Below are 26249 nucleotides of genomic sequence, written 5' to 3'. Positions count from 1 at the left end.
CACCAGAATAAAAGGGTGCAAATAGGGCTTTGGAAAACCAGGAATTATGGAATATCCTGGAATTTTTTTGAACATGAAAAAAGGGAAGTTTGAAATTCCAAAATGGTTTAATTTTTTTGAATTTGGAATGGTTTGAAATGGTTGAAAAACGTGGAAATGGCGAAAGTTTGAAAAATTGCCAATTCGTTTTGAATGGGGAAAATGTCCTGGAAAACCTGGAATTCTGGGAAATCGGGGAATTTTTGGAATTAGGCTGAACAGTTTGAAGTTGGAACGGTTCGAATCAGATGAAAATTATGGGAATTGTGGAACTTTGAAGAATGTCCCTTTGATTTCAATGGGAATTTCCCAAAAAATTGGGGATTTCGGGAAAAGCTGGATTTTTTTTAACATGGTAAAAAACTTGAATGGTCCAAATGAGTTGAATTGGTTAGTGTTGAAATTTTTGAAATTGGTGGAGAAATGTTGAAGTAGAAACATGTTGAATTGAGAAATGGTATTACCAAATTCCTGGAATTTTGGGAAAACAGGGACTTTTTCCAGTTCAAAAAACAACTTTGTTGTTTGTCCTAATTAAGAGGAATGTTTTGACGCTGGAACGGTTGAAGTGGGTTGAAAAATGTGGGAGGAGTATTCGCCAGGAAAAAAGGGTGGACATAGGACTATGGAAAACCAGGAATTTTGGAAAATCCTGGAATTTTTTTGAACTTGGAAACAGGATAGTTTGAATTTCCAGAATGGTGGAATGTGTTGAAAGTGGAACGGTTTGAATTGGTTGAAAAATGTGGAAATGGTGGAAGTTTGAAAAATAGCCAATTCATTTTGAATGTGAAAAATTACTCGGAAAACATGGAATTTTGTTGGAACAGTTTGAATTAGATGAACATTGTGGGAATTGTGGAACTTTGAAGTATGTCCCATTGATTTCAAAGGGAATTTCCCAAAATTGGGGATTTCAGGTAAAGCACGGGTTTTTTTAACATGGTAAAAAACTTGATTGGTCCAAATGAGTTGAAATGGGTGGTGTTGAAATGTTTCAAATGGGTAGAGAAATGTTGAAGTAGTAACATGTTGAATTGAGAAATGGTATTACAAAACTCCTGGAATTTCAGTAGAACCCGGAATTTTTCCAGTTAAAAAAACAACTTTGTTTTTTGTCCTAATTAAGAGGAATGTTTTGACAGTGGAACAGTTGAAGTGGGTTGAAAAATGTGGGCCGAGTATTCACCAGAAAAAAAGGGTGGACATAAGGCTATGGAAAACCAGGAATTCTGAAGTATCCTAGAATTTTTTTGAACTTGGAAAAAGGGTAGTTTGAATTTCCAGGATGGTGGAATGTGCTGAAGGTTAAACAGTTTGAATTGGTTGAAAAACGTGGAAATGGTGGAAGTTTGAAAAATGGCCAATTTGTTTTGAATGGGGAAAATGTCCCGGAAAACCTGGAATTCTGGGAGATCTGGGAATTTTTGGAATCAGGCTGAACAGTTTGAAGTTGGAACAGTTTGAATCCGATGAGCATTGTGGGAATTGTGCATTTTTGAAGAATGTCCCATTGATTTCAATGGGAATTTCCCAAAAAATTGGGAATTTCGGGAAAAGCGGGATTTTTATAATGGTAAAAAACTTGAATGGTCCAAATGAGTTGGTGTTGAAATTTTTCAAATCGGTGGAGAAATGTTGAAGTAGTAACATGTTGAATTGAGAAATGGTAGTAGGAAATTCCTGGAATTTCAGGAGAACCGGGAATTTTTCCAGTTCAAAAAACAACCTTGTTTTTTGTCCTGATTAAGAGAAATGTTTTGAAGGTGGAATAGTTGAAGTGGATAAAAAAAATGTGTGAGGAGTATTCACCAGAATAAATGGGTGAAAATATGGGTTTGGAAAACCAGGAATTCTGGAAAATCTTGGATTTTTTTTTTTTACTTGGAAAAAGGGTAGTTTGAATTTCCAGAATGGTGGAATGTGTTGAAGGTGAAACGGTTTGAATTGGTTGAAAAACGTGGAAATGGTGGAAGTTTGAAAAATGGCCAATGCATTTTGAATGGGGATAATGTCCCGGAAAACATGGAATTCTGGAAAATCTGGGTATATTTGGAATTAGGCTGAACCGTCTGAAGTTGGAACGGTTAGAATCGGGTGAAAAATGTGGAAAGGAAAGCGCGCCAAAATCTGGAGAAGAAGAAGAAGTAGGGGAACAATAATTAAGGGTTGGAATCGGGGGTTATATCACCATAAATGATTCCCGGGCGCAGCACCGCTGCTGCCCATTGCTCCCCTCACCTTCCAGGGGGTGATCAAGTGTGATGGGTCAAATGCAGAGAATAAATTTGCCACACATAGTATGTGTGTGACAATCATTGGTACTTTAACTTTAACAAATAGATGCATTTTGCTGTACAAAACCATATAATTGTTATTGCTATCGGCCAATCTGACCCATGGATGATTGCTATCATCTTTAAACCCTGATCAGAACATCCCGAGCATGTAAATTTGCAGCAAACACCTGAGCTAACAGAAAAGCCTCTCATCCATCTCCCGTGACCCAGAAAGATGACATTTTACATGAAAAAAAAACAAAAAAAACTAGGCCGCACTTTGTGCAAAAGGTAGCAGAGCAGGTTTGGAACCATCATGGATGATCAGTGGTGCATGCAGACTTCTGGCTTATTCCCTTCTGACCCAGCTAACACCATCCATCACACCTCCAGAAGACTCCAGAAAGGGTCTGGAGGAGGAAATGATGCATCGCAGCTTCCACCTGATTTGCCCCCATGTGGCCATACTGTACGCTGACCTTTGCCGCCATTGTGCGGGGATCCATTAAAGGAAACAAAAGGCGCAGCAAGAATAATAGCATGGGGCCCCCGTGAATTAATACGATGAATTAAGCGTGCGCATGAGCAGAGAAACCAGGCCCGAAAGAATGACAAGCACACCGATTCCGCGGTGAACAATGGGATAAAAAGCTGACTTTTTTTCCCCCCTTCTTATGCAACGATGTACACAAAAGAAGGAACTTTGAACCTGGTGTTCTTGAACTTGAGTAAGCAGCCAGATAAGACGAGGAGAAAATGGACTTGCTGCACTGCTACCTTGCGAGTCCATCGGGCTGCAAAGGGAAAACAATGGAGGAGGCTGACGTCGTTGCCTTCTGCTGTTAGTCAGCACATTCCTGGCCGACAACAAAGCATGCCTCTGCCTGGACCAGCCGCTGGGAGCTTTGTCATCTCCTAACCCTCCACCCCAGCGCCTTTTGATTTAAAGCGGCCCTCATGTCGCTGTATGGAAATGTGGGCGGCCGACATGAAGTGGACGTCCAACTAGCAACCACAGAACTTTCCTCCAGAAGGCTCTTATCTTTGTCCATGTGATGTCAGATGAAACAAAAATGGAGCTGTTTGGCCACAACACCCAGCAATATGTTTAGAGGAGAAAAGGTGAGGCCTTTAAAGGCCTACTGAAACCCACTACTACCGACCACACAGTCTGATAGTTTATACATCAATGATGAAATCTTAACATTGCAACACATGCCAATACGGCCGGTTTAGTTTACTAAATTGCAATTTTAAATTTCGCGCGGAAGTATCCTGCTGAAACGTCTTGGTATGATGACGCGTGCGCGTGACGTCACGCATTGTAGAGGACATTTTGTTCCAGCACCGTTCCCAGCTATAAGTCGTCTGTTTTCATCGCATAATTCCACAGAGTAATGGACATCTGTGTTTCTGAATCTTTTGTAATTTGTTCAATGAATAATGGAGACGTCAAAGAAGAAAGCTGTATGTGGGAAGCGGTGTATTGCGGCCGCCTTTAGCAACACAAACACAGCCGGTGTTTCATTGTTTACATTCCCGGAAGATGATGGTGAAGCTTTACTATGGAACAGAGCGGTCAAGCGAACACGGTTGGATTGGACCACACACACACAAAGTACAATGTATTATGCAGCCATCCTTTCGAAAGATCGTGTTTCGAAGAGGGTCCCTTGCGAAGGGCAGAGATGGGCATTGCCACAACCCGTCGACTGGTGCTGAAGAAAGGTGCGGGGCCAACCTTCAGGTTGTGCAGGTACGACCATATAATCTCACTAAAACACTAGTAACACAATAAGCAGATAAGGGATTTTCCAGAATAATTTGTCTAATAACATCTGAATCACTCCCACTGTATAGTGTCTTTTTTTTTCTAGTCCTTCACTCTCACTTTCCTCATCCACGAATCTTTCATTCTCGATCAAATTAATGAGGAAATCGTTCCTTTTTCGGTCCGAAACCCTCTCGCTGCTGGTGGCCATGATTGTAAACAATGTGCAGATGTGAGGAGCTCCACAACCCGTGACGTCACGCGCACATCGTCTGCTACTTCCGGTACAGGCAAGGGTTTCTTATTAGCGACCAAAAGTTGCGAACTTTATCGTGGATGTTCTCTACTAAATCCTTTCAGCAAAGATATGGCAATATCGCGAAATTACCAAGTATGACACATAGAATGGACCTGCTATCCCCGTTTAAATAAGAAAATCTCATTTCAGTAGGCCTTTAATCCCAGGAACACCACATCTACCGCCTGTTATGGTGATGGTAGTATTATGCTCTGGGCCTGTTTTGCTACCTTTACCGCATGCTTTTGGTAAACGCCGGAGTGAGAAGAGGCTTTAAATTAATTAGCGCCCCGGCGGCAATTCAAGGAAATACGGTATATGCAAAAGTGAATTTTTTAAATGTAAAACGATACGGAAGCATTGCTGCATTATGAAACCTACTCAGTGGCCTAGTGGTTAGAGTGTCCGCCCTGAGAGCGGTAGGTTGTGAGTTCAAACCTTGGCCGAGTCATACCAAAGACTATAAAAATGGGACCCATTACCTCACTGCTTGACACTCCGCATCAAGGGTTGGAATTGGGGGTTGAATCACCAAAAATGATTCCCGGGCGCGGCCATCGCTGCTGCTCACTGCTCCACTCACCTCCCAGGGGGTGATCAAGGGTGATGGGTCAAATGCAGATAATAATTTCGTCACACCTAGTGTGTGTGACACAAGGAAGCCTTGACGTGTGTGTCACTTTAGAAAATAAACATTTGACCGATTCAACCGCTGCATCATTTGTCCACGAAGCAGTGAACTGTTTCTCAGACAACACTTCTTTGAGATCACAAGATGAGGAGAGGTGTGTCATGTTTGACACACTACAACGGGGACTTCGAGGACCGCCAAAATTAGTAGGACGAAACGGCGCTCGCCAAATACTCTCATCGGTGTAGTACAGTGGTGTCCAAAGTGAGGCCCGGGGGCCATTTGCGGCCCGCAGCTAATTGTTTACCGGCCCGCCAAACATTCTGGAAATGTTCTTGTAAAAATAAAAAAAGACATTAAAAAGAGTGAAATGAGGTTAAATCTAACTTCAAAAAGTTGCAATGTTGACACAAAGTTTTTTTTTTCTTTTTGTTTATCTTTTTTTTTTTTGCCATTGCCTAAAATTTTGGGGGGGAAAAAAATCTGTATTATAATGAATTTTTGACTTTTTCAAACCTTCATTTACTTAAAATATTTAACTTGAAAATGTTTTATGTGGAAAATATTGCATGTATTGTGTGTTTGCCATGTAAGTACAATGTTTTTTTGACAAAAGAGCATAAAACAAACAAAATAATAGGTCAAACGTAAAATCGACAGATATATCTGAAGTTGATCTCATAACTTAAGTGTTGAAAGTTAAAAAAGATAATAATAAAAATGTATCAATTTATGAGTGGGGGACCATTTGGATCCCAAAGATATTTTGTGGGATTTTATTTATCTTTTCTCTGTTATTACTCAAAAATAATAAATAATTAAAATGGAAGGTGTCCTGCATTATTGATCTTTTTAGGGCTCCTATTACTTCACATCAAACATTGCTTTTTGTATGTTTTGGGCGGTGGGGGAAATACTGCATATTTCAGTTTTACTATAAAAAACAAGTTTGTCTTTGACAAAAAAGGCATTTTTTAAAAACTTTATATCAACCTGAAGTTGGTATAGAGATTAAGTCTAAACGTTAAATAAAAAAATAATAATTTGACTTGTTTTTAACATTTTAATGACCGAGGCCCTGTATGGTCCCTAGGAGCCCTTAAAGTTAAAAAAAATAATAATAATAAAAATTAATAAAAAATCCATATATTTTGTTATGGTTTGAAAATGAAAAATATCAAAATGGCCCCCGCATGGTTTAATGTTCCGTGTGCGGCCCTCAGTGGGAAAAGTTTGGACACCCCTGGTGTAGTATGTTTAAGATGAACAGTGGGATTTCTAACAAACGTATGTAAACTTTTGACCACGACTGTATGGAAGACACGGCGCCTCTAGTAGCTTCAAAGGAAACGGTCCTTATTCGAAGGGCCGATGCACGGCAACTCGGGGCAGGAGGACGCCCCCTCCCATCCCTATAGGCTTGGAAACATACGAGCTCCCATAGCCACGGGGGCCACCAGTACCGACATGTGCACCTGTTTCATGTGGAACAGCGGCGAAGAGAGGGAACCAGCCTCGGGGGCGGGGCGACTCGCTTGAACTTTCCTGTATCAACTTGTCCCCCGCGCGTGGACGTTTAAGGTTTTCCCCACACGCTGGGAATAAAGTCTAGGTTGAAATCAATATGTTTTTGAGAATAATATCCAGGGTTTCCCGCAGCGCTTTGTTGTTTAAGGCCTACTGAAATGAGATGTTCTTATTTAAACGGGGATAGCAGGTCCATTCTATGTGTCATACTTGATCATTTCGCGATATTGCCATATTTTTGCTGAAAGGATTTAGTAGAGAACATCCACGATAAAGTTTGCAACTTTCGGTGCTAAGAGAAAAGCCCTGCCTCTACCGGAAGTCACAGACGATGACGTCACACGTGTGGGGGCTCCTCACATATTCACATTGTTTTTAATGGGAGCCTCCAACAAAAAGTGATATTCGGACCGAGAAAACGACAATTTCCCCATTAATTGGAGCGAGGATGAAAGATTCGTGTTTGAGGATATTGATAGCGACGGACTACAAAAAAAAATAATAATAAATAAAAAAAACGCGATTGCATTGGGACGGATTCCGATGTTTTTAGAGACATTTACTAGGATAAGTCTGGGAAATCCCTTATCTTTCCATTGTGTTGCTAGTGTTTTAGTGAGTTAAATAGTACCTGATAGTCGGAGGTGTACGTCCGCGGGTGTCTTGACGCCAATGTCTCAGGGGAGTCGACGGCAGCTTTATGGACAACACAAGCTCAGCTTTTCTCCGGTAAGAAGCGACTTTTTACCACAATTTTCTCACCGAAACCTGCTGGTTGATATTCTGTCGTGATTCATGTTTGCTTGACCGCGTTCTGATCCATAGTAAAGTTTCACCTCCATGAATTTCAAACAAGGAATCACCGTGTGTTTGTGTGGCTAAAGGCTAAAGCTTCCCAACTCCATCTTTCTACTTTGACTTCTCCAATATTAATTGAACAAATTGCAAAAGATTCAGCAACACAGATCTCCAAAATACTGTGTAATTATGCCGTTAAAGCAGACGACTTTTAGCTGTGTGTGTGCGCAGCGCTCATACTTCCTAAAAACCCGTGACGTCTTGCGTACATGTCATCATTACACAACGTTTTCAAGACGTAACTCCCGGGAAATTTAAAATTGCAATTTAGTAAACCAAAGCGGCCGTATTGGCATGTGTTGCACTGTAAATATTTCATCATTGATATATAAAGTATCAGACTGCGTGGTGGGTAGTAGTGGGTTTAAGTAGGCCTTTAAGGCGGCCGCCTTGACAACAAGAAGCCACCACCTAAACTAAAGTCTTAAAATGCCTCCCAATCAAACACTTTGGTGTTAAAATACTGAACAGATGTTTATTGGGATAAGGTAAACATCTGTTCAGTATTTTAACATAAAAGATGTTTATGATTAAGATGTTCACCTTTTCCCAATAAACATCTGTTCAGTATTTTAACATAAAAGTGTTTGATTGTGAGGCATGAAACGCCACAAAATGCGAGGGGTCCATCAGACCAACAAACGCTGGCTGAGTAACAACAATATGAACATTACACAAGGGTTAAAAAGAGCGAACGGCGAAACGGCCCATTTAGTGTCAAATCATCATCACGTGCGAGTAACACTGAAGTAGTGGAAAGCATCAGTTGAGGTCATCCGCAAGCCGACGCATTTCTGGCGCCATCAGAAGAGGCGGGAGGGCCGTGTAAGGGTTCAGTACCTATTTCTTTCTTTTTTTTTTTTTGAAGTGAAAATGAACTCGGAGACGATGACGCTTTTAAAGAAATTCCATCATCCAGCGCCAAGCCAATAAATGGCGAGCAGCACTGCGAGGCATTTGGATTTTGATTTCATCCCGCGCCGCCATGGTCGCTTTGGGAGTAGTACGCTCCCCGGCACCTCCCGTCTGGGACCGGCCCCCGTTACGGCCTCTCGGGCTTTCCAGCATGCGGTGAAGAAGGAGCGCTCGCATGCCTTCCACCGCCAGAGCCCTCATTATAGTCTAAATGCGGCGCGACACAAGTCGTGCCAGCGCCAAGGTAGCGGCTTCGCTGTCGAGGCCCTGCTGTTTTGACCGCCAACTCCTCACCCCTCCCCCCCGCGCCACACCGTCACGCTTTTTTACTTCATAAGCATGCGACTCGCTCTCGAGGATACACCCGGAAGTAAGCGCGAGTCATGAGACTGGCGTTTTTTTCAATTGCCTCCGTCGCCAAACTGCTTGCTCATGCTGCTTTTCTTTTATGTGTGAAGCGCCTCGAGGTAACTTTTGCTTCGAGACGGAAACTTATTTCGAACAACGCCATACCCAAGACTGAGGTTGCGCAATGTCGACGATTCCAGTGGTTTGTCTGACAATGGAGCTTTCAATACACCTTAAACAAGCTTTGCTGCTATGTGGTCACTTTAGTGGGATGCGATGTGTGATTAGTTTTTATTGTATTACAAATGTTTTTAGTTTTTAGCTTTATGATGGTTTGTATGTTGTATGTATTTTATGTATTTGTACCTTGTTTTTACAGTTGAACCTCGTTTTTAATGACTACTGCTGCTAACCAAATTGCCCCTCGGGGACAATAAAGATTTTATTATTATTAAAATGTTGCCATCAACACATGCTAGCTGAGTCCTGAAAATGTGGCGGCGTCCTCAACCAAATGTCAGATCCTCGTTGGCATAGCTAGCGGCTAACGTCCCTCCACAGTGCAGCTTCTGAATCAGTGTTTTTTAACCTTTTTTGATCTAAGGCAAAAAATCCGGAGGTACACCACCAGCAGAAATCATTAAGAAACTAAACTCAGTTGACAGTAGATAGTCGTTGTCGCAATTGTTGGATATGACTTTAGGAAGGAATGCCTATAGCTCTTGTCTCAAAGGAGGTGTACTGTCACCAACTCTCACATCCCACCCTGACTTATTTGGAGTATTTTCCTGTGTGTAGTGTTTTAGTTCTTGTCTTGCGCTCCTATTTTGGTGGCGTTTACTCTTTTTTTGGCATTTCGCTGTAGCAGTTTCATGTCTTCCTTTGAGCGATAATCCCCGCATCTACTTTGTTTCAGCACTCAAGACTATTTCAGTTGTTTATATCCTTCTTTGTGGGGACATTGTTGATTGTCATGTGATGTTCGGATGTACATCGTGGACGCCGTCTTTGCTCCACAGTAAGTCTTTGCAGTCGTCCAGCATTCTGTTTTTGTTAACTTTGTAGCCAGTTCAGTTTTAGTTTCATTCTGCGTAGCCTTCCTTAAGCTTCAATGCCTTTTCTTAGGGGGACTCACCTTTTGTTTATTTTTGGTTTAAGCATTAGATACCTTTTTACCTGCACGCTGCCTCCCGCTGTTTCCAACAGCTACAAAGCAATTAGCTTCGTGCTGCCACCTACTGATATGAAGGAGTATTACACGGTTACCCTGCCGAACTCTAGACAGCACCGACACTCAACAACAACACATCATTTGCAGACTACAAACCCTGTTTCCATGTGAGTTGGGAAATTGTGTTAGATGTAAATATAAACGGAATACTATGATTTGCAAATCATTTTCAATTCATATCCAGTTGAATATGCTACAAAGACAACATATTTAATGTTCAAATTTATAAACTTTTTTTTTGTTGCAAGTAATAATTAACTTTAGAATTTGATGCCAGCAACACGTGACAAAGAAGTTAAATAAAGATAAAGTTGAGAAATACTTAGTAAACACTTATTTGGAACATCCCACAGGTTTGCAGGCTAATTGTGAACAGGTGGGTATCATGATTGGGTATAAAAGCAGCTTCCATGAAATGCTAAGTAATTCACAAACAAGGATGGGGCGAGGGTCACCAATTTGTAAGCAAATTGTCGAACAGTTTTAGAACAACATTTCTCAACGAGCTATTGAAAGGAATTTAGGGATTTTAGCATCTACGGTCCGTAAAATCATCAAAAGGTTCAGAGAATCTGGAGAAATCACTGCTTGTAAGCGATATTACGGACCGTTGATCCCTCAGGCGGTACTGCATCAAAAACTGACATCAGTGTGTAAAGGATATCACCACATGGGCTCAGGAACACTTCATAAAACCACTATCGGTAACTACAGTTGGTCGCTACATCTGTAAATGCTAGTTAAAACTCTGCTATGCAAAGCAAAACCCATTCATCAACAACACCAAAGAACGCCGCTGGCTTCGCTTGGCCCGAGCTCATCTAAGATGGACTGATGCAAAGTGGAAAAGTGTTCTGTGGTCTGACGAGTCCACATTTCAAATTATATTTGGAAACTGTGGACGTGGTGTCCTCCAGAGCAAAGAGGAAAATAACCATCCGGATTGTGATAGGCGCAAAGTTCAAAAGCCAGCCTCTGTGATGGTATGGGGGTGTATTAGTGCCCAAGGCATGGGTAACTTACACATCTGTGAAGGCACCATTAATGCTGAATGGTCCATACAGTTATTGGAGCAACATATGTTGTCATCCAAGCAACGTTATCACGGACGCCTCTGCTTATTTCAGCAAGACAATGAATGTTAAGCCACGTGTTACAACAGTGTGGTTTCATAGTAAAAGAGTGCGGATACTTTCCTGGCCCGACTGCAGTCCAGACCTGTCTCCCATCGAAAATGTGTGGCACATTATGAAGCGTAAAATACGACAGCGGAGACACCGGACTGTTGAACGACTGAAGCTCTACATAAAACAAGAATGGGAAAGAATTCCACTTTCAAAGCTTCAACAATTAGTTTCCTCAGTTCCCAAACATTTATTGAGTGTTGTTAAAAGAAAAGGTGATGTAACGCAGTGGTGAACATGCCCTTTCCCAACTACTTTGGCACATGTTGCAGCCATGAAATTCTAAGTAAATTATTATTTGCAAAAAAAAAAAAGTTTATGAGTTTGAACATCAAATATCTTGTCTTTGTAGTGCATTCAACTGAATATGGGTTGAAAAGGATTTGCAAATCATTGTATTCCGTTTATATTTACATCTAACACAATTTCCCAAATCATATGGAAACGGGGTTCGTATAATTATTGGTTTGCTAAAAATATTTTTAACCCAAACAGGTGAAATTAGAGGTTGATTGGCAACACTAAGTTGGCCCTAGTGTGTGAATGTTGTCTGTTTGTCTGTGTTGGCCCTGCAATGAGGTGGCGACTTGTCCAGGGTGTGCAATGCCTCCCGCCCGATTGTAGCTGAGATAGGCGCCAGCGCCCCCCGCGACTCCAAAAGGGAATAAGCGGTAGAAATGGATGGATGGATATATAATCTCCCGTGGCACACTAGTCGAGTGGTTGAAAAACTCTGCTCTAAATCATTAAATTCAATTATAACCTTAGAGGACAATATGATTTAAAACATTTGTATGCTCGTACAACACTTAAGGCCTTTATCATATCCGTATGTGGAATTAAATTATGGAACGGATTAAGCAACGAAATCAAACAGAACACCAATAGTATCCAGTTTAAGAGACTGTTCAAACTACAAGTGTTCACAAAGTACACAGAACAAGAATTATGACTATTATGATTTATTATTTATTTTGCTCACTGTTATGTTACAGAGAACAAGGACATAGAATGAAATTGCTATGGTAGGAAAATAAGCTCAGCTTCTTCCTACTCCTTTTCAAACGTGCTGTAATGAAACACTTGGAAATGTGTGATGCACTACATTGTACCGTATGCATGTTCCAAATAAACTGGAACTGAACTGAACAGAACTGAACAAATCCTCGCCTCCATGGCAGCAATGTAGTGTTTCTTGCAAGTAGCATTATCACTGGAGGACGAGAGGACAATTTAATAGCTAAACATCGTACTCTACACAATGTAGGACAGTGGTGTCTAAAGTACGGCCCGCAGGTAATTTTTTAACGGCCCCACGGCACATTTTAAAAATATGATTGAAACATTTTTAAAGCGTAAAAAGTGATATAATGGAGCAAGTGGTGAAATGTAACAAGAAAATGTTGCAATGTTTACTCTAATAACCCAAAGCTGCCATGCAAGCAGTTTCTTTCTTTAAAAAATAATAATGAATCAAAATCAAATGTCATTATGAATGATTGACCTATTCATGGCTCCAATTACGTCACGTTAAATATTCCACTTTGAGATATTTTTGGGGGAAAATGTTGCATATTTTGTGTTTGCCATATAAAAAACTGAGCTGTTTTTTTAAAGAAGGGCCTAAAATGAACAAACAAAAAACATTAACAACAAAACAACTTACAATTGACGGATAGATCTGAAGTTGATCTCGAGATTATTGTGTTAAAAGTAAACAGTAAAAAAATGTATAATCTATTTTTTAACACTTTAATGAGTAGGACCCTTTTGGATCCCCAATAATTTTAGTGTGATCTGTTTTTAAGTGTCTTTGCTCAAAAAATAATAATGAATTAAAATCAATGGTGTTATTAATTATTGACTTTTTTAAGGCTCCAATTATTATATAATCTCAAATATTCCACTTAAAAAAATTATTGGGTGAAAATATTGCATATTTTGTGATTTTTCCATAGAAAAACGTTTTTTTGTGACAAAAAGAGCATATAATTTTAATCTTTAAAATCATTATATTGACAGATTGACCTACTGTTGATCTACAGATTTAAAACTGGAATAATGATTAAAAAAATAATACTGAATAATGACACATTTTTTATATTTTTTGGACAAAAACCTTTTGGGGTCCCCGGGATCAAGCCTGAGTGGAGGCCTAAATATATATTGGTTATACATATATTGTATTGTTTTTTAAAATAAAAAAAATTCAAAATGGCCCCCGCTTGCTTTGATGTTTTAGTCTGCAGGCCTAAGTGGAAAAAGTTTGGACATCCCTGATGTAGGACGTTACGAAAAAAGGCAGAGCTAACCGCTAAGCTAGAGCTCCTGATTGTAAACAAATATCGACAATAGCAATATTAGTATATGGTCGATGCTACAGTGATTAGATCATATTTTTTGTTATCACAAAATCATTGTTCTTATGTTTAAAAAAATGTTGTTTTTATTTTGAAAATGCTATTTTTCAGGCCTTCTCGACGCTTACTCACTGCCTCTACACGCTTTTGTAGCCTGTTTTAAAAGATGTTTACACCAAATATTAGATTACGAGAATCTGTTTGAATCGAGAATCGTTTTGAATCCAATTTTGATTCTGAATAAATAGTCACCCTAAAAATCAAATTTAGAGTGGTAATGTTTCCATCCCGAAAAAAAAAAAAAGCACAGCTAACTGCTCGGCCAGAGCTCTTGAATGCAGATTTTGACAATAGCAATATTGATAAATGGTCGATACTACTTGATGAATATTGTTTAAAAAATTTATTATTTTATTTTGAAAAGGCCGTTTTAAGGCCACCACTACGTTTACTCAATGCGTGTTTATGTCATACCTCAGCGGCCAAGAGAAGCTTTTTTAACCTGTAACTTGTTTTGAAATGTTTATACCAAATATTATATGAAGAGAATCGTTTTGAATCGAAAATCGATTCTGAATTTGAGTCTAAGGATCAGACTCAAATCGTGAGTTCAAAGATTTCCATCCCTCCAAAAAAAACATTACTAACCGCTAAGCTCGAGCTCTTGAATGTAAACAGAGGTGGGCGGATCGATACAAATATCGACAAGAGCGATATCAGTATATGGTCGATACAGCAGTCATGAGATCAATATATTTTACTATCACATAATAATTTTTGGAATATTTGTTCATTGTATATTTGTTATTTTATTTTTACTTTTGACCTGTTTTGAAATGTTTACACCAAATTTTATCGGTAATCGTTTTGTATCGAAAATTGATTTTGAATCGAATCGTCTCCCCAAGAATCAAATTGTATGATACAAGATTCCCATGCCTTGGAAAACCCAGAGCTAATGGCTAAGCTATATCTCTTGAATGTAAACCAATTACATGGTAATTGGGATTTGTTAGGGACCGAATGTCCCTTTGGGACAGAGGACCCTATTGTATTTCTAAGGTTTTATTATTCTTTAATATTCCGCCACCTCTTTGAGCTGTAATTTGACCCCCTTAACATGCTTCAAACCTCACCATATTTGACACAAACATCAGGACTAGCAAAAATTGCCATGGACAAAAAAAAACAAAAAACCCCGAAACTCAAAATTGCGCTTTAGCGCCCCCTAGGAAAAAACACAGACAAAACTGCTTGTAACTTCCGTTAGGAATGTCGTAGAGACATGAAACAAAAACCCCTATGTAGGTCTAACGTAGACCTAGATTTCGTACATTGACATCCTAAAGCAAAAATCCACAGGAAGTTGGCAAAAACCCCTTCAAAACAAAAGTTTCCTAAAAAATTTCATTTTTGCCTCTTTGAGCTGTAATTTGACCTTCTTAAAATGTTTCAAAACTCACCAAACTGGACATACACATCAAGACTGGCGAAAATTGCGATCTATTAAAAAACCAAACCCCAAAACTCTAAATTGCGCTCTAGCGCCCCCTAGGAATAAAACATAGACACAGCTGTTCCTAGGAAGAAAACAAAGACAAAACTGCTTGTAACTTCCGGTAGGAATGTCGTAGAGACATGAAACAAAAACCTCTATGTAGGTCTCACTCAGACCTACATTTAATTCATGAACATCCTTCAGCAAAAATCAACAGGAGGTTGGCAATTACCCCTTTAAAACAAAAGTTTTGTAAAAACCTTTCACCTTTTTCCAAACATCTCCTTCTCAAGATGGCCGCTTAAAAGCAGGAAACACCAGCGTGACCACACAATGCAGAGAAGGTAGGTACTGTGCGGGTAAAGATATGTTGTCTGGGTGATGGCAGGAAGCACCAGCGTGTATGGGTGACATAAGAAGCACCGTTGTGAGCCCAGGATGCAGGGAAGGTAGGTAATGTGCAAGTAAAGATATGTTGAATGGGTAAAGGCAGGAAACACCAGCAAAAGTCCGTCCCGTCCATCGCTGCTTGCGGCTTTAATTATATATTGTATTTAAAAATATAATAAAAAATAATGTAATATATCAGTATATATTATATAATATGTAAATATTACATGTATTTTATATTGCTACTATGGTACATTTTTAGTGTACTTATTATTTCCATCCTTACCCTTTCCATCCTTTGTTACTGAACTATATATAGCCCTACCCGGGACCTAGCCAGGTGTTATAGCCTGTGGCTGTAGGCAACCTCCTGATTGTTGTTTTTTTTAAAAGATGAACTTCCACTATTAATGCTGACTGAGCAGTGTTGCGCAACAACCTTTTTAATGTGTTATGATGGTCAAAGATGGTCCGTTCCACTTTCTCATGCACTCCGAACCATTAAATTATCAATCAATCAATCAATGTTTACTTATATAGCCCTAAATCACTAGTGTCTCAAAGGGCTGCACAAACCACTACGACATCCTCGGTAGGCCCACATAAGGGCAAGGAAAACTCACACCCAGTGGGACGTCGGTGACAATGATGACTATGAGAACCTTGGAGAGGAGGAAAGCAATGGATGTCGAGCGGGTCCAACATGATACTGTGAAAGTTCAATCCATAATGGATCCAACACAGTCGCGAGAGTCCAGTCCAAAGCGGATCCAACACAGCAGCGAGAGTCCCGTTCACAGCGAGAATCCCTCCCTGTTAGGGTTGTTACACCCTCCGACAACACACCGACGAGGCATGATGTCTCCAAGGTTCCAAAAAATAGTCAAAAAAACGGAAAATAACAGAGCTGAGACCCGGTGTTTGTAATGTGTTGAAAATGAAAATGGCGGCTGTATTACCTCGGCGACGTCACATTATGACGTCATCACTTCCAGCGCGATAAACAGAAAGGCGTTTAATTCGCCAAAATTCACCCGTTTAGAGTTCGGAAATCGGTTAAAAAAATAGATGGTCTTTTTCTGCACCATCAAGGTATATATTGACGCTTACATAGGTCTGCTGATAATGTTCCCCTTTAAGAATCTTTATGACTTTAGCTCCAGAGATTGTCATTACTGCCACAAGTGGTGGAAAAGTGTATTACAACCGGGTACCGTCTAATTGTATTACAACCGGGGACCATACGGACCCCGGCTGAGGAACACACATTTAGTGCGGCACTCGTGGTTTCGCTCGGTATCCAAGAACATAATTAGCCTCTCTCCATTTACCACCCCGCCAGGCCTCACATGACAAAGCAAGAGTCCTGCCTCTTCAAAACCACGGCGACTTAAAGGCCTACTGAAACCCACTACTACCAACCACGCAGTCTGATAGTTTATATAGCAATGATGAAATCTTAACATTGCAACACATGCCAATACGGCCGGTGTAGTTTACTAAATTGCAATTTCAAATTTCGCGCGGAAGTATCATGCTAAAACGTCGCCGTATGATGACGCGTGACGTCACGGATTGTAGCGGAAATTTTGGTCAAGCACCGATCCCAGCTATAAGTCATCTGCTTTAATCGCATAATTCCACAGTATTCTAGACATCTGTGTTGCTGAATCTTTTGCATTTTGTTCAATTAATAATGGAAACGTCAGAGAAAAGATGTAGGTGGGAAGCGGTGTATAGCGGCCGCCTTTAGCAACACAAACACAGCCGGTGTTTCATTGTTTACATTCCCGAAAGATGACGGTGAAGCTTTACTATGGGACAGATCGGTCAAGCGAACATGGTTCCCTACCACATGTCAACCGGCAGGTTTCGGTTAGAAAATGGTAGTAATAAGTGGGCTCTTACCGTAGACATGAGTGGAGAGCTTGCGTCATTCCTCCTGCAGCTGCGGACTCTCTTGCCTCCTCCCACCGGCACCCCCCGACTGTTGGATGCTTACACCGCGGAGGAGGGGGGAAAAAAAATCTCAGCCCGGCTGCCTTCGCCTCGACGAGAAACGCGGCTTCCCTCGGAGACACTGGCGGTCACCACAACCGTGGCCACAGCCCTCCGACTTTCAGGTTATACAGGTATGACCATATAATCTCACTAAAACACTAGTAACACAATAAGCAGATAAGGGATTTTCCAGAATTATCCTAGTAAATGTGTCTAATAACATCTGAATCGCTGCCGCGGCCCTCGTCTTTTTTTTTTTTCTAGTCCTTCACTCTCACTTTCCTCATCCACGAATCTTTCTTCCTCGCTCAAATTAATGGGGAAATCGTCACTTTCTCGGTCCGAATCTCTCTCGCTGCTGGTGGCCCTGATTGTAAACAATGTTCAGATGTGAGGAGCTCCAAAACCCATGACGTCACTCGCACATCGTCTGCTACTTCCGGTACAGGCAAGGCTTTTTTTATTAGCGACCAAAAGTTGACAACTTTATCGTCGATGTTCTCTACTAAATCCTTTCAGCAAAAATATGGCAATATCGCAAAATGATCAAGTATGACACATAGAATGGACCTGCTATCCCCGTTTAAACAAGAAAATCTCATTTCAGTAGGACTTTAAGCAGGCTGTATGGCAGCGAGCGCCTTGGCGAGACTCAACGCAATCCAAAGTTGCCGGATTGTTTATTCGGATGCAGGCGTCCATCACGGCCGACCTCAAAAGAGCGTGTGCAGAAGCGTCCAAAGAGGTCACTCCGGACAACCGGGAAAAGAAGCTAGATATTATCGCCAGACTCGTACGGTAGCCGTTACAACACCGCAGCAATTTCCCGGCGGTGTCATTCCACTTGCTGGCGGGTCATGATTATACTCCTCGGGTCGTACGGCCGCCGCTCATCACGTTCATAAATCTTCAGGAGGGAAAACGTCAAGACTGGACGCCCCGCCGCTCATTATAGCGAGTCAAAACACGGGGTGCCTCAGAGTGGTCATCGGCTACGCCGGCAAAAGAAAGCAGACTGAAATAGACGTGGTTTCTCCGATGTAAAGCTGACGTCCGCCGCTTGCGTGCGGTCGGCGAGTGGCGCCAAATGGCCGCGGCGGCGCATAAACAAGGGCCTTTTTGGCTGCATCAGCGCTTTGATCCCCGCATATTGCTGGCGCTTTCACGGTCAAGACTCGTCGTCTTGGGGAGAAGAATGCACTTTGTGGCCCCAGACACAATGCAGCTTTATGGAGCTCAGCGCTCGTCTGCGCGCAATCAATGCACGTCCCCTAAGATGCTGGGGAACTATTTGTAAGCTCTTTAACTGCTGCACAAACCTCTTTATGTACTTTATGATGTACACAACGAACATTACCATGGAATTATGCTACACAAACCACTTTATGTACTTCATGATGTACACAATGCACATTGCCATGGAATTATGCTGCACATCCACTTTATAATGTACACAACGTACATTACCATGGAATTATGCTACACAAACCAATTTATGATGTACACAATGTACATTACTGTGGAAATATGCTACACAAACCACTTTATTTACTTCATGATGTACACAACGCACATTACCATGGAATTATGCTACACAAACTACATTATCTACTTTATGATGTACACAACGCACATTACAATGAAATTATGCTACACAAATCACGTTATGTACTTCATGATGTACACAACGCACATTGCCATGGAATTATCCTACACAGCCACTTTATGTACTTCATGATGTACACAACGCACATTGCCATGGAATTATGCTTCACATCCACTTTATGGGCTTCACGGTGGCAGAGGGGTTAGTTCGTCTGCCGCACAATACGAAGGTCCTGCAGTCCTGGGTTCAAATCCAGGCTCGGGATCTTTCTGTGTGGAGTTTGCATGTTCTCCCCGTGAATGCGTGGGTTCCCTCCGGGTACTCCGGCTTCCTCCCACCTCCAAAGACATGCACCTGGGGATAGGTTGATTGGCAACACTAAATTGGCCCTAGTGTGTGAATGTGAGTGTGAATGTTGTCTGTCTATCTGTGTTGGCCCTGTGATGAGGTGGCGACTTGTCCAGGGTGTACCCCGCCTTCCGCCCGATTGTAGCTGAGATAGGCGCCAGCGCCCCCCGCGACCCCGAAAGGGAATAAGCGGTAGAAAATGGATGGATGGATCCACTTTATGTACTTTATGATGTACAAAACGCACACGAGCATGGAATTATGCTACACAACACACTTTATGTACTTTATGATGTACAAAACGCACACGAACATGGAAATATGCTACACAAACCACTTTATGTACTTTATGATGTACACAACATACATTAACATGGAATTATGCCACACAAACCACTTTATGATATACACAACGCACATTACTATGGAAAAATGCTACACAAACCACTTTATGTACTCCATGATGTACACAACACACATTACCATAGAAAAATGCTACACAACCCACTTTACGTACTTTATGATGTACAAAAGGCACACTACCATGGAAATATGCTACACAAACCACTTTATGTACTTCATGATGTACACAACACACATTGCCACGGACTTATGTTACACATCCACTTTATGTACTTTATGATGTACAAAACACACACGAGCATGGAAATATGCTACACAACCCACATTATGTACTTTATGATGTACAAAACGCACACAACCATGGAAATATGCTACACAAACAGCTTTATGTACTTTATGATGTACACAACATATATTAACATAGAATTATGCCACACAAACCACTTTATGATATACACAACGCACATTACTATGGAAAAATGCTACACAAACCAATGTAGGATGTACACAACGTACATTGTTATGGAAATATGCTACACAAACCACTTTATGTACTTCATAATGTACACAATGCACATCACTATGGGAATATGCTACACAAACCACTTTATGTACTTTATGATGTACAAAGCGCACACGAGCATGGAAATATGCTACACAAACAGCTTTATGTACTTAATGATGTACACAACATACATTAACATGGAATTATGCCACACAAACCACTTTGATGTACACAACGCACATTACCATGGAATAATGCCACACAAACCAATGTATGATGTACACAACATACATTACCATAGAAATATGCTACACAAACCACTTCATGTACTTTATGATGTACAAAACGCACATTACCATGGAAATATGCTACACAAAACACTTTATGTACTTTATGATGTACACAATGTACATTACCGTAGAAATACGCCACACAAACCACTTTATGATGTACACAACGTACATTACAATGGAATTAAGCAACACAAACCACTGTAGGTACTGTATGATGTACACAACGTACAAACCCTGTTTCCATATGAGTTGGGAAATTGTGTTAGATGTAAATATGAATGGAATACAATGATTTGCAAATCATTTTCAACCCATATTCAGTTGAATGCACTACAAAGACAACATATTTGATGTTCAAACTGATAAACGTTTTTTTTTGTGCAAATAATCATTAACTTTAGAATTTGATGCCAGCGACACATGACAAAGAAGTTGGGAAAGGTGGCAATAAATACTGATAAAGTTGAGGGATGCTCATCAAACACTTATTTGGAACATCCCACAGGTGTGCAGGCTAATTGGGAACAGGTGGGTGCCATGATTGGGTATAAAAACAGCTCCCCACAAAATGCTCAGTCTTTCACAGGAAAGGATGGGGCGAGGCACACCTCTTTGTCCACAACTGCGTGAGCAAATAGTCAAACAGTTTAAGAACAACGTTTCTCAAAGTGCAATTGCAAAAAATTTTGGGATTTCAACATCTACGGTCCATAATATCATCAAAAGGTTCAGAGAATCTGGAGAGATCACTCTACGTGAGCGGCATGGCCGGAAACCAACATTGAATGACCGTGACCTATGAAGTACTTTATGCTGTAAATATGGTGCAATATTGATGCACACATGATGCATTACATGTACACATGGTACCTTATCAAAGGGGAACACTACATCTGAATTAAACATTTGAGGTACATCAAAATATGGTACAGCACTGGAATACAGACCACATGTACGTTGGGAAACCCCACTCCCTGACGACTTCAAGAGCGGTGCTGGCTATCGGGTTTTTAGCTCGGTAGCTAGCAAGCTCGTCTCTCATGCCGGCGACCCAAGTTCATGTCCCGGCAGAACAGACAAAAGCAGGGACTCAAGCCCCCGGGTTCCACCTGCAACAACTTTTACCTCAACTCTATGGATCGACTAATTCTATCCCAAACAAAAACAACACACTGTACTGCAGTACAGTATGTTGTACTACAGTACAGTATCCCCCACTCCCACTGCATAGTATGACAGAAGTCCTTAGTAGCATTTGAGGACAGGCTACACAATGACACACGCTTGTTCTACACATACACTGCAGCATAAAACCCTGAGTCTCAGATAACAGATTCCCAGTGCGTGAAAAAAAAAACGGAACATTGGGGCGGGGGCGGTGGTAAGAAAACTACAAAGACTTTTGAATCGTTATCCTCCCAGCAATCGGCCTCAAATCAAACAAATGAAGAAGGTCAGGAAGTTGCAACATCAAAAGCCTCAGTGGCCGAGAGGATGAAGCAACCATCATAAAAGTTGAAATTAGCACTTGGCATGGAGGGCTTTTTTTTTCTCTCTTTGTAGTTGTGAGCTCCTAACGACACCCTCGCACACTAATTCTTGGATTTGTGACCTTCTTGAGACCTCCGAAAAATGCCTACCTCTTTAGGACCACCCTACCTAGATATGTAAAGATTTGTATTTGCAAAATTAATAATACATGCAAACTAAGCAAATATAAAAAAGATAAGCTTTTAGTACATTTTTTTAATTTTTTGTTGAAAATTGGTTTTTAATCTGCATTATTTACTTCAAGTTATTGCAGTATGTCTCTATAAGCATATTTATTTAAAAAAAAATTCAATTAATTTTGGCCAAAGGGGGCGCATTTCAATTTCTTACACAGGGGGCGACTTGTCCAGGGTGTACCCGCCTACTCCCCGATTGTAGCTGAGATAAGCACCAGCGCCCCCCGCAACCCCAAAGGGAATAAAAATGGATGGATGGATGGATGGGCACTTGTTATTACATATGTTGACCAGAGGAGGAGCACTTTTAAAAGCAACACAAGAGCAGACAGGGAGATGGAACAGGACCATTGACGGGTCAGCCAACTTCCGGCGCCCCTTAAAAAGTTGGAAAACAGGTAAACATTGGTGGTGGGGTGGAGGGTGGCTAAAAAATATTCAGTCTAAGGACTGAGACTAGGAAAACAAACCGCCATAGCGCACACAAACACGTTACAAAGAATTCACATGACCTGCAACAGAGTCAATTTGAAAAATCCCTCCTTTCTGGGACCACCCTCATTTAGATAGATTTTGCCACCAGGGGTGCAAATGAGACATTCCCTATTAGATGCCACGGTTTTCCCTATTGGGACCATGGTTTCGGTCCTCATACGGAAGGTACTTTTCCTTGTCTCAAGAAGAAATACAAGAACACACTCACACACACACACACAGGCATGAATCAAAAAGTGTATAACTTTGAAAGCAGTCTACACGGTGGACGTACCACACAAACACACACACACACACACACACACACACACACACACACACACACACACACACACTCGCATTCTTGTATTTGTTACCTTCTTGAGACCGCCGAAAAATGCCTACCTCTAGTATAATGACAAAAGTCGTAATTTTACTCAAAATTTGACAAGAAAAACTTAACATTTGTGTAAATATAATGATAAAAGTTGGAATTGTACTCAATAACAGTTGTAATTTTACAAGAAAAGCTTAACATTTTGGCAACTTTATGAAAAGAGTCGTAATTTTATTCAGCAAAAGTCACAATTTTATTTTAAAAAAAATTAAAATGTTGCCAATATTATATTGATAATCTGAATTTTACTTGGCAAAATGATGACAAAAGTCAGCTGTTCACCTGGCGGGTTTTTTCCAGGGATGAAGGAAGGAATTCCTTCTTTAGCTGCCGTGTTATTTTATCATATATGCACCTGTCAATATTTACTTTTGTGTGCACATTAAATCAACACAAAAATCCTGACTTTGGAGCAATGTTCACGGACTATAGTGCATGGCTCTCTATTAGATGCAATGGTTTTCAGTATTGGGACCACACTGTTCCTCATATGGAAGGCACTTTTCCTTGTTGATGTCTCAAGAAGGGTAGAAACACAAGAACAAACACGCACACACACACTCTTGTATTTTTTACCTTCTTGAGACCTCCGAAAAATGCCTACGTCTAGTATTATGACAAAAGTCCTAATTTTACACAAAATTTTACAAGAAAAACGTAACATTTGCGCAACATATAATGATTAATGTTGCAAATTTACAAGAAAAGCTTAACATTTTGGCAACTTTATGGAAAGAGTCGTAATTTTACTCGACAAAAGTCACAATTTTATTTTAAAAAATCTTTAAAATGTTGGCAATATTATATTAATAATCAGAATTTTACTTGGCAAGATTATGACAAAAGTTAGCTGTTCACCTGGCGGATTTTTTTCGGGGATGAAGGAAGGAATTCCTTCTTTAGCTGCCGTCTTATTTTACCTGTCAATCTTTACTTTTGTATGCACATCAAATCCTGACTTTGGAGCAATGTTTATGGACTCTAGTGCATGTTCTCTCTATTAGATGCAATTGTTTTCAGTATTTGGACAACAGTGTTCCTCATATGGAAGGCACTTTTACTTGTTGATGTCTCAAGAAACTCAAGAACACACACACACATAAATCTTAAAGTGTGTAACTTTGAAAGCAGCCTACATGGCGGAAGTACACCCCCCCCCCCCCCCACACACACACACTAAGGCCTGCAGTCAACAAACAAACATGGCAACTTTGCAAGCAAGTGTGCACACTTTTCAGTGCAAATCAATGCAAACTCAAAGCCAACAAACAACATACAAAGTTGCTGCAAACCGGCGTGTTTCCCCGGTGAATGAATTCCACAAGATAGGAGCCATCTTGTGACCGCATTGGGCTGCAAAGTCGTACCATCCACACACACACACACACATGCACACACACGCACACACACACTCACACAAACACAATCGCATTCTTGTATTTGTTACCTTCTTGAGACCTCCGAAAAATGCCTACCTTTAGTATTACGACAAAAGTCGTAATTTTACACAAAATTTTTCAAGAAAAACTTAACATTTGTGCAAATATAATGATAAAAGTTGCAATTGTACTCAATAACAGTTGCAATTTTATAAGAAAAGCTTAACATTTTGACAACTTTATGAAAAGAGTCGTAATTGTACTTGACAAAAGTCACAATTTAATAAGAATACTTAAGAATGTTGGAAATATTATATTAAAAGTCTGAATTTTACTTGGCAAAATATTGACAAAAGTCAACTGTTCACCTGGCGGGTTTTTAGCTGCCGTCTGATTTTATCATATATGCACCTGTCAATGTTTACTTTTGTATGCACATTAAATCCTGACTTTGGAGCAATGTTCATGGATTCTAGTGCATGGCTCTATTAGATGCAATGGTTTTCAGTATTGGGACCACACTGTTCCTCATATGGTGGGTACTTTTCCTTGTTGATGTCTCAACAAGGGTAGAAACACAAGAACACACACACACACACACACACACACACACACACACACACACACACACACACACACACACACACACACACACACACACACACACACACACACACACAAATCCTAAAGTTTGTAACTTTGAAAGCAACCGACACGCCGGAAGTAACCCCCCACACACACACTAAGGCCTGCAGTCAACAAACAAAAATGGCAACTTTGCAAGCAAGTGTGCACACTTTTCAGTGCAAATCAGTGCAAACTCGAAGCCAACAAACAACAAACAAAGTTGCTGCAAACCGGCGTGTTTCCCCGGTGAATGAATTCCACAAGATAGGAGCCATCTTGTGACCGCATTGGACTGCGAAGTCGTACCATCCTCACACACACACACACACACACACACACACACACACACACACACACACACACACACACACACACACACACACACACACACACACACACCACACAACTCCTGTCAAAGTTTGGAAAACACAATAAGGGGGTAAAAAAAAGAAAGAAGTAGAAGACACTTGACACGTACTTGGACGATCTCCCCCTCCGCGCTGATGGTGGCTCCGGCTTTGGAGAAGCGTCCCTGCAAGCCCGTGGTGTAGGTGGTGTAATCCCCGCTGGGACTGGACTCGAACAGGACCACCTCCACAAAGGCCGTATCCTTGCCCAGCGCAGCGCCCAGGAGGGACGCGGCCACCACGGCCAGCAGCGGCAGGACGGCGCCGCCACCGCCTCCGCCGCCGCCGGGGTCCCGATCCAAGCCGCCCGTCATCATCCTCCTCCACGCGGTCGGCGTTGTCGTCATCCCCTCGCCGGCTGGATCCGCGGCACCGATCCCAACATCATTTCCAACCCGAGTTCGAACAGTTTGCGTCCGAGGTCCGAGCGATGCGCCGATAACAGGGAAGGGGTGGGGGGGGTAGGGGGAAAGGGAGCGAAAATGTGCGCAAAGGCGAGCCGTGGAGGAGCGTGTTTATTTCACCAGTGGAGTCTTGTCAATGACACTCTCTCTCTCTCTCTCTCTCTCTCTCTCTCTCTCTCTCTCTCTCCCCCCCTCCTAACCCTTTCTTTCTCACCCCTCCCTCTTCTTCGCTACAAAGCGCGGCTCCTTTGATCTCTAAACACGTGATTTTTTTTCTTTTTTTTCTCCAGCTTTTTTCTTTTTCTCCCCCTCCTGGAAAAGGACCCGCCCACCAATCTTCCTGGCCGCGCCCCCTTTCAGGCTCGAGTGCCAGTTAAGGAGGCACTCTA

General features: G+C 41.2%; 1 protein-coding gene across 2 annotated transcripts in view; it reads right to left on the bottom strand.

Moving 5' to 3' along the window:
- Positions 1 to 25971, bottom strand: part of znrf3 (zinc and ring finger 3) — a 158737-nt gene extending 132766 nt beyond the window's left edge. Inside the window, exon 1 of one of the 2 annotated variants that reach the window (XM_061903940.1) lies at positions 25528 to 25971. In XM_061903940.1, coding sequence (XP_061759924.1) covers positions 25528 to 25803 — 276 coding nt within the window. In that variant the 5' untranslated portion in view covers positions 25804 to 25971. The remainder of the gene's footprint in view (positions 1 to 25527) is intronic. The other variant, XM_061903931.1, reaches the window with a different exon arrangement.
- Between the last annotated feature and the right edge of the window lie 278 nt (positions 25972 to 26249).

The sequence above is a fragment of the Nerophis ophidion genome, linkage group LG01 (assembly GCF_033978795.1).
Source record: "Nerophis ophidion isolate RoL-2023_Sa linkage group LG01, RoL_Noph_v1.0, whole genome shotgun sequence".
NCBI lineage: Eukaryota > Metazoa > Chordata > Actinopteri > Syngnathiformes > Syngnathidae > Nerophis > Nerophis ophidion.
Note: the sequence above shows the minus strand (reverse complement) of the source record. Positions and strands in the feature narration are given on the sequence as shown.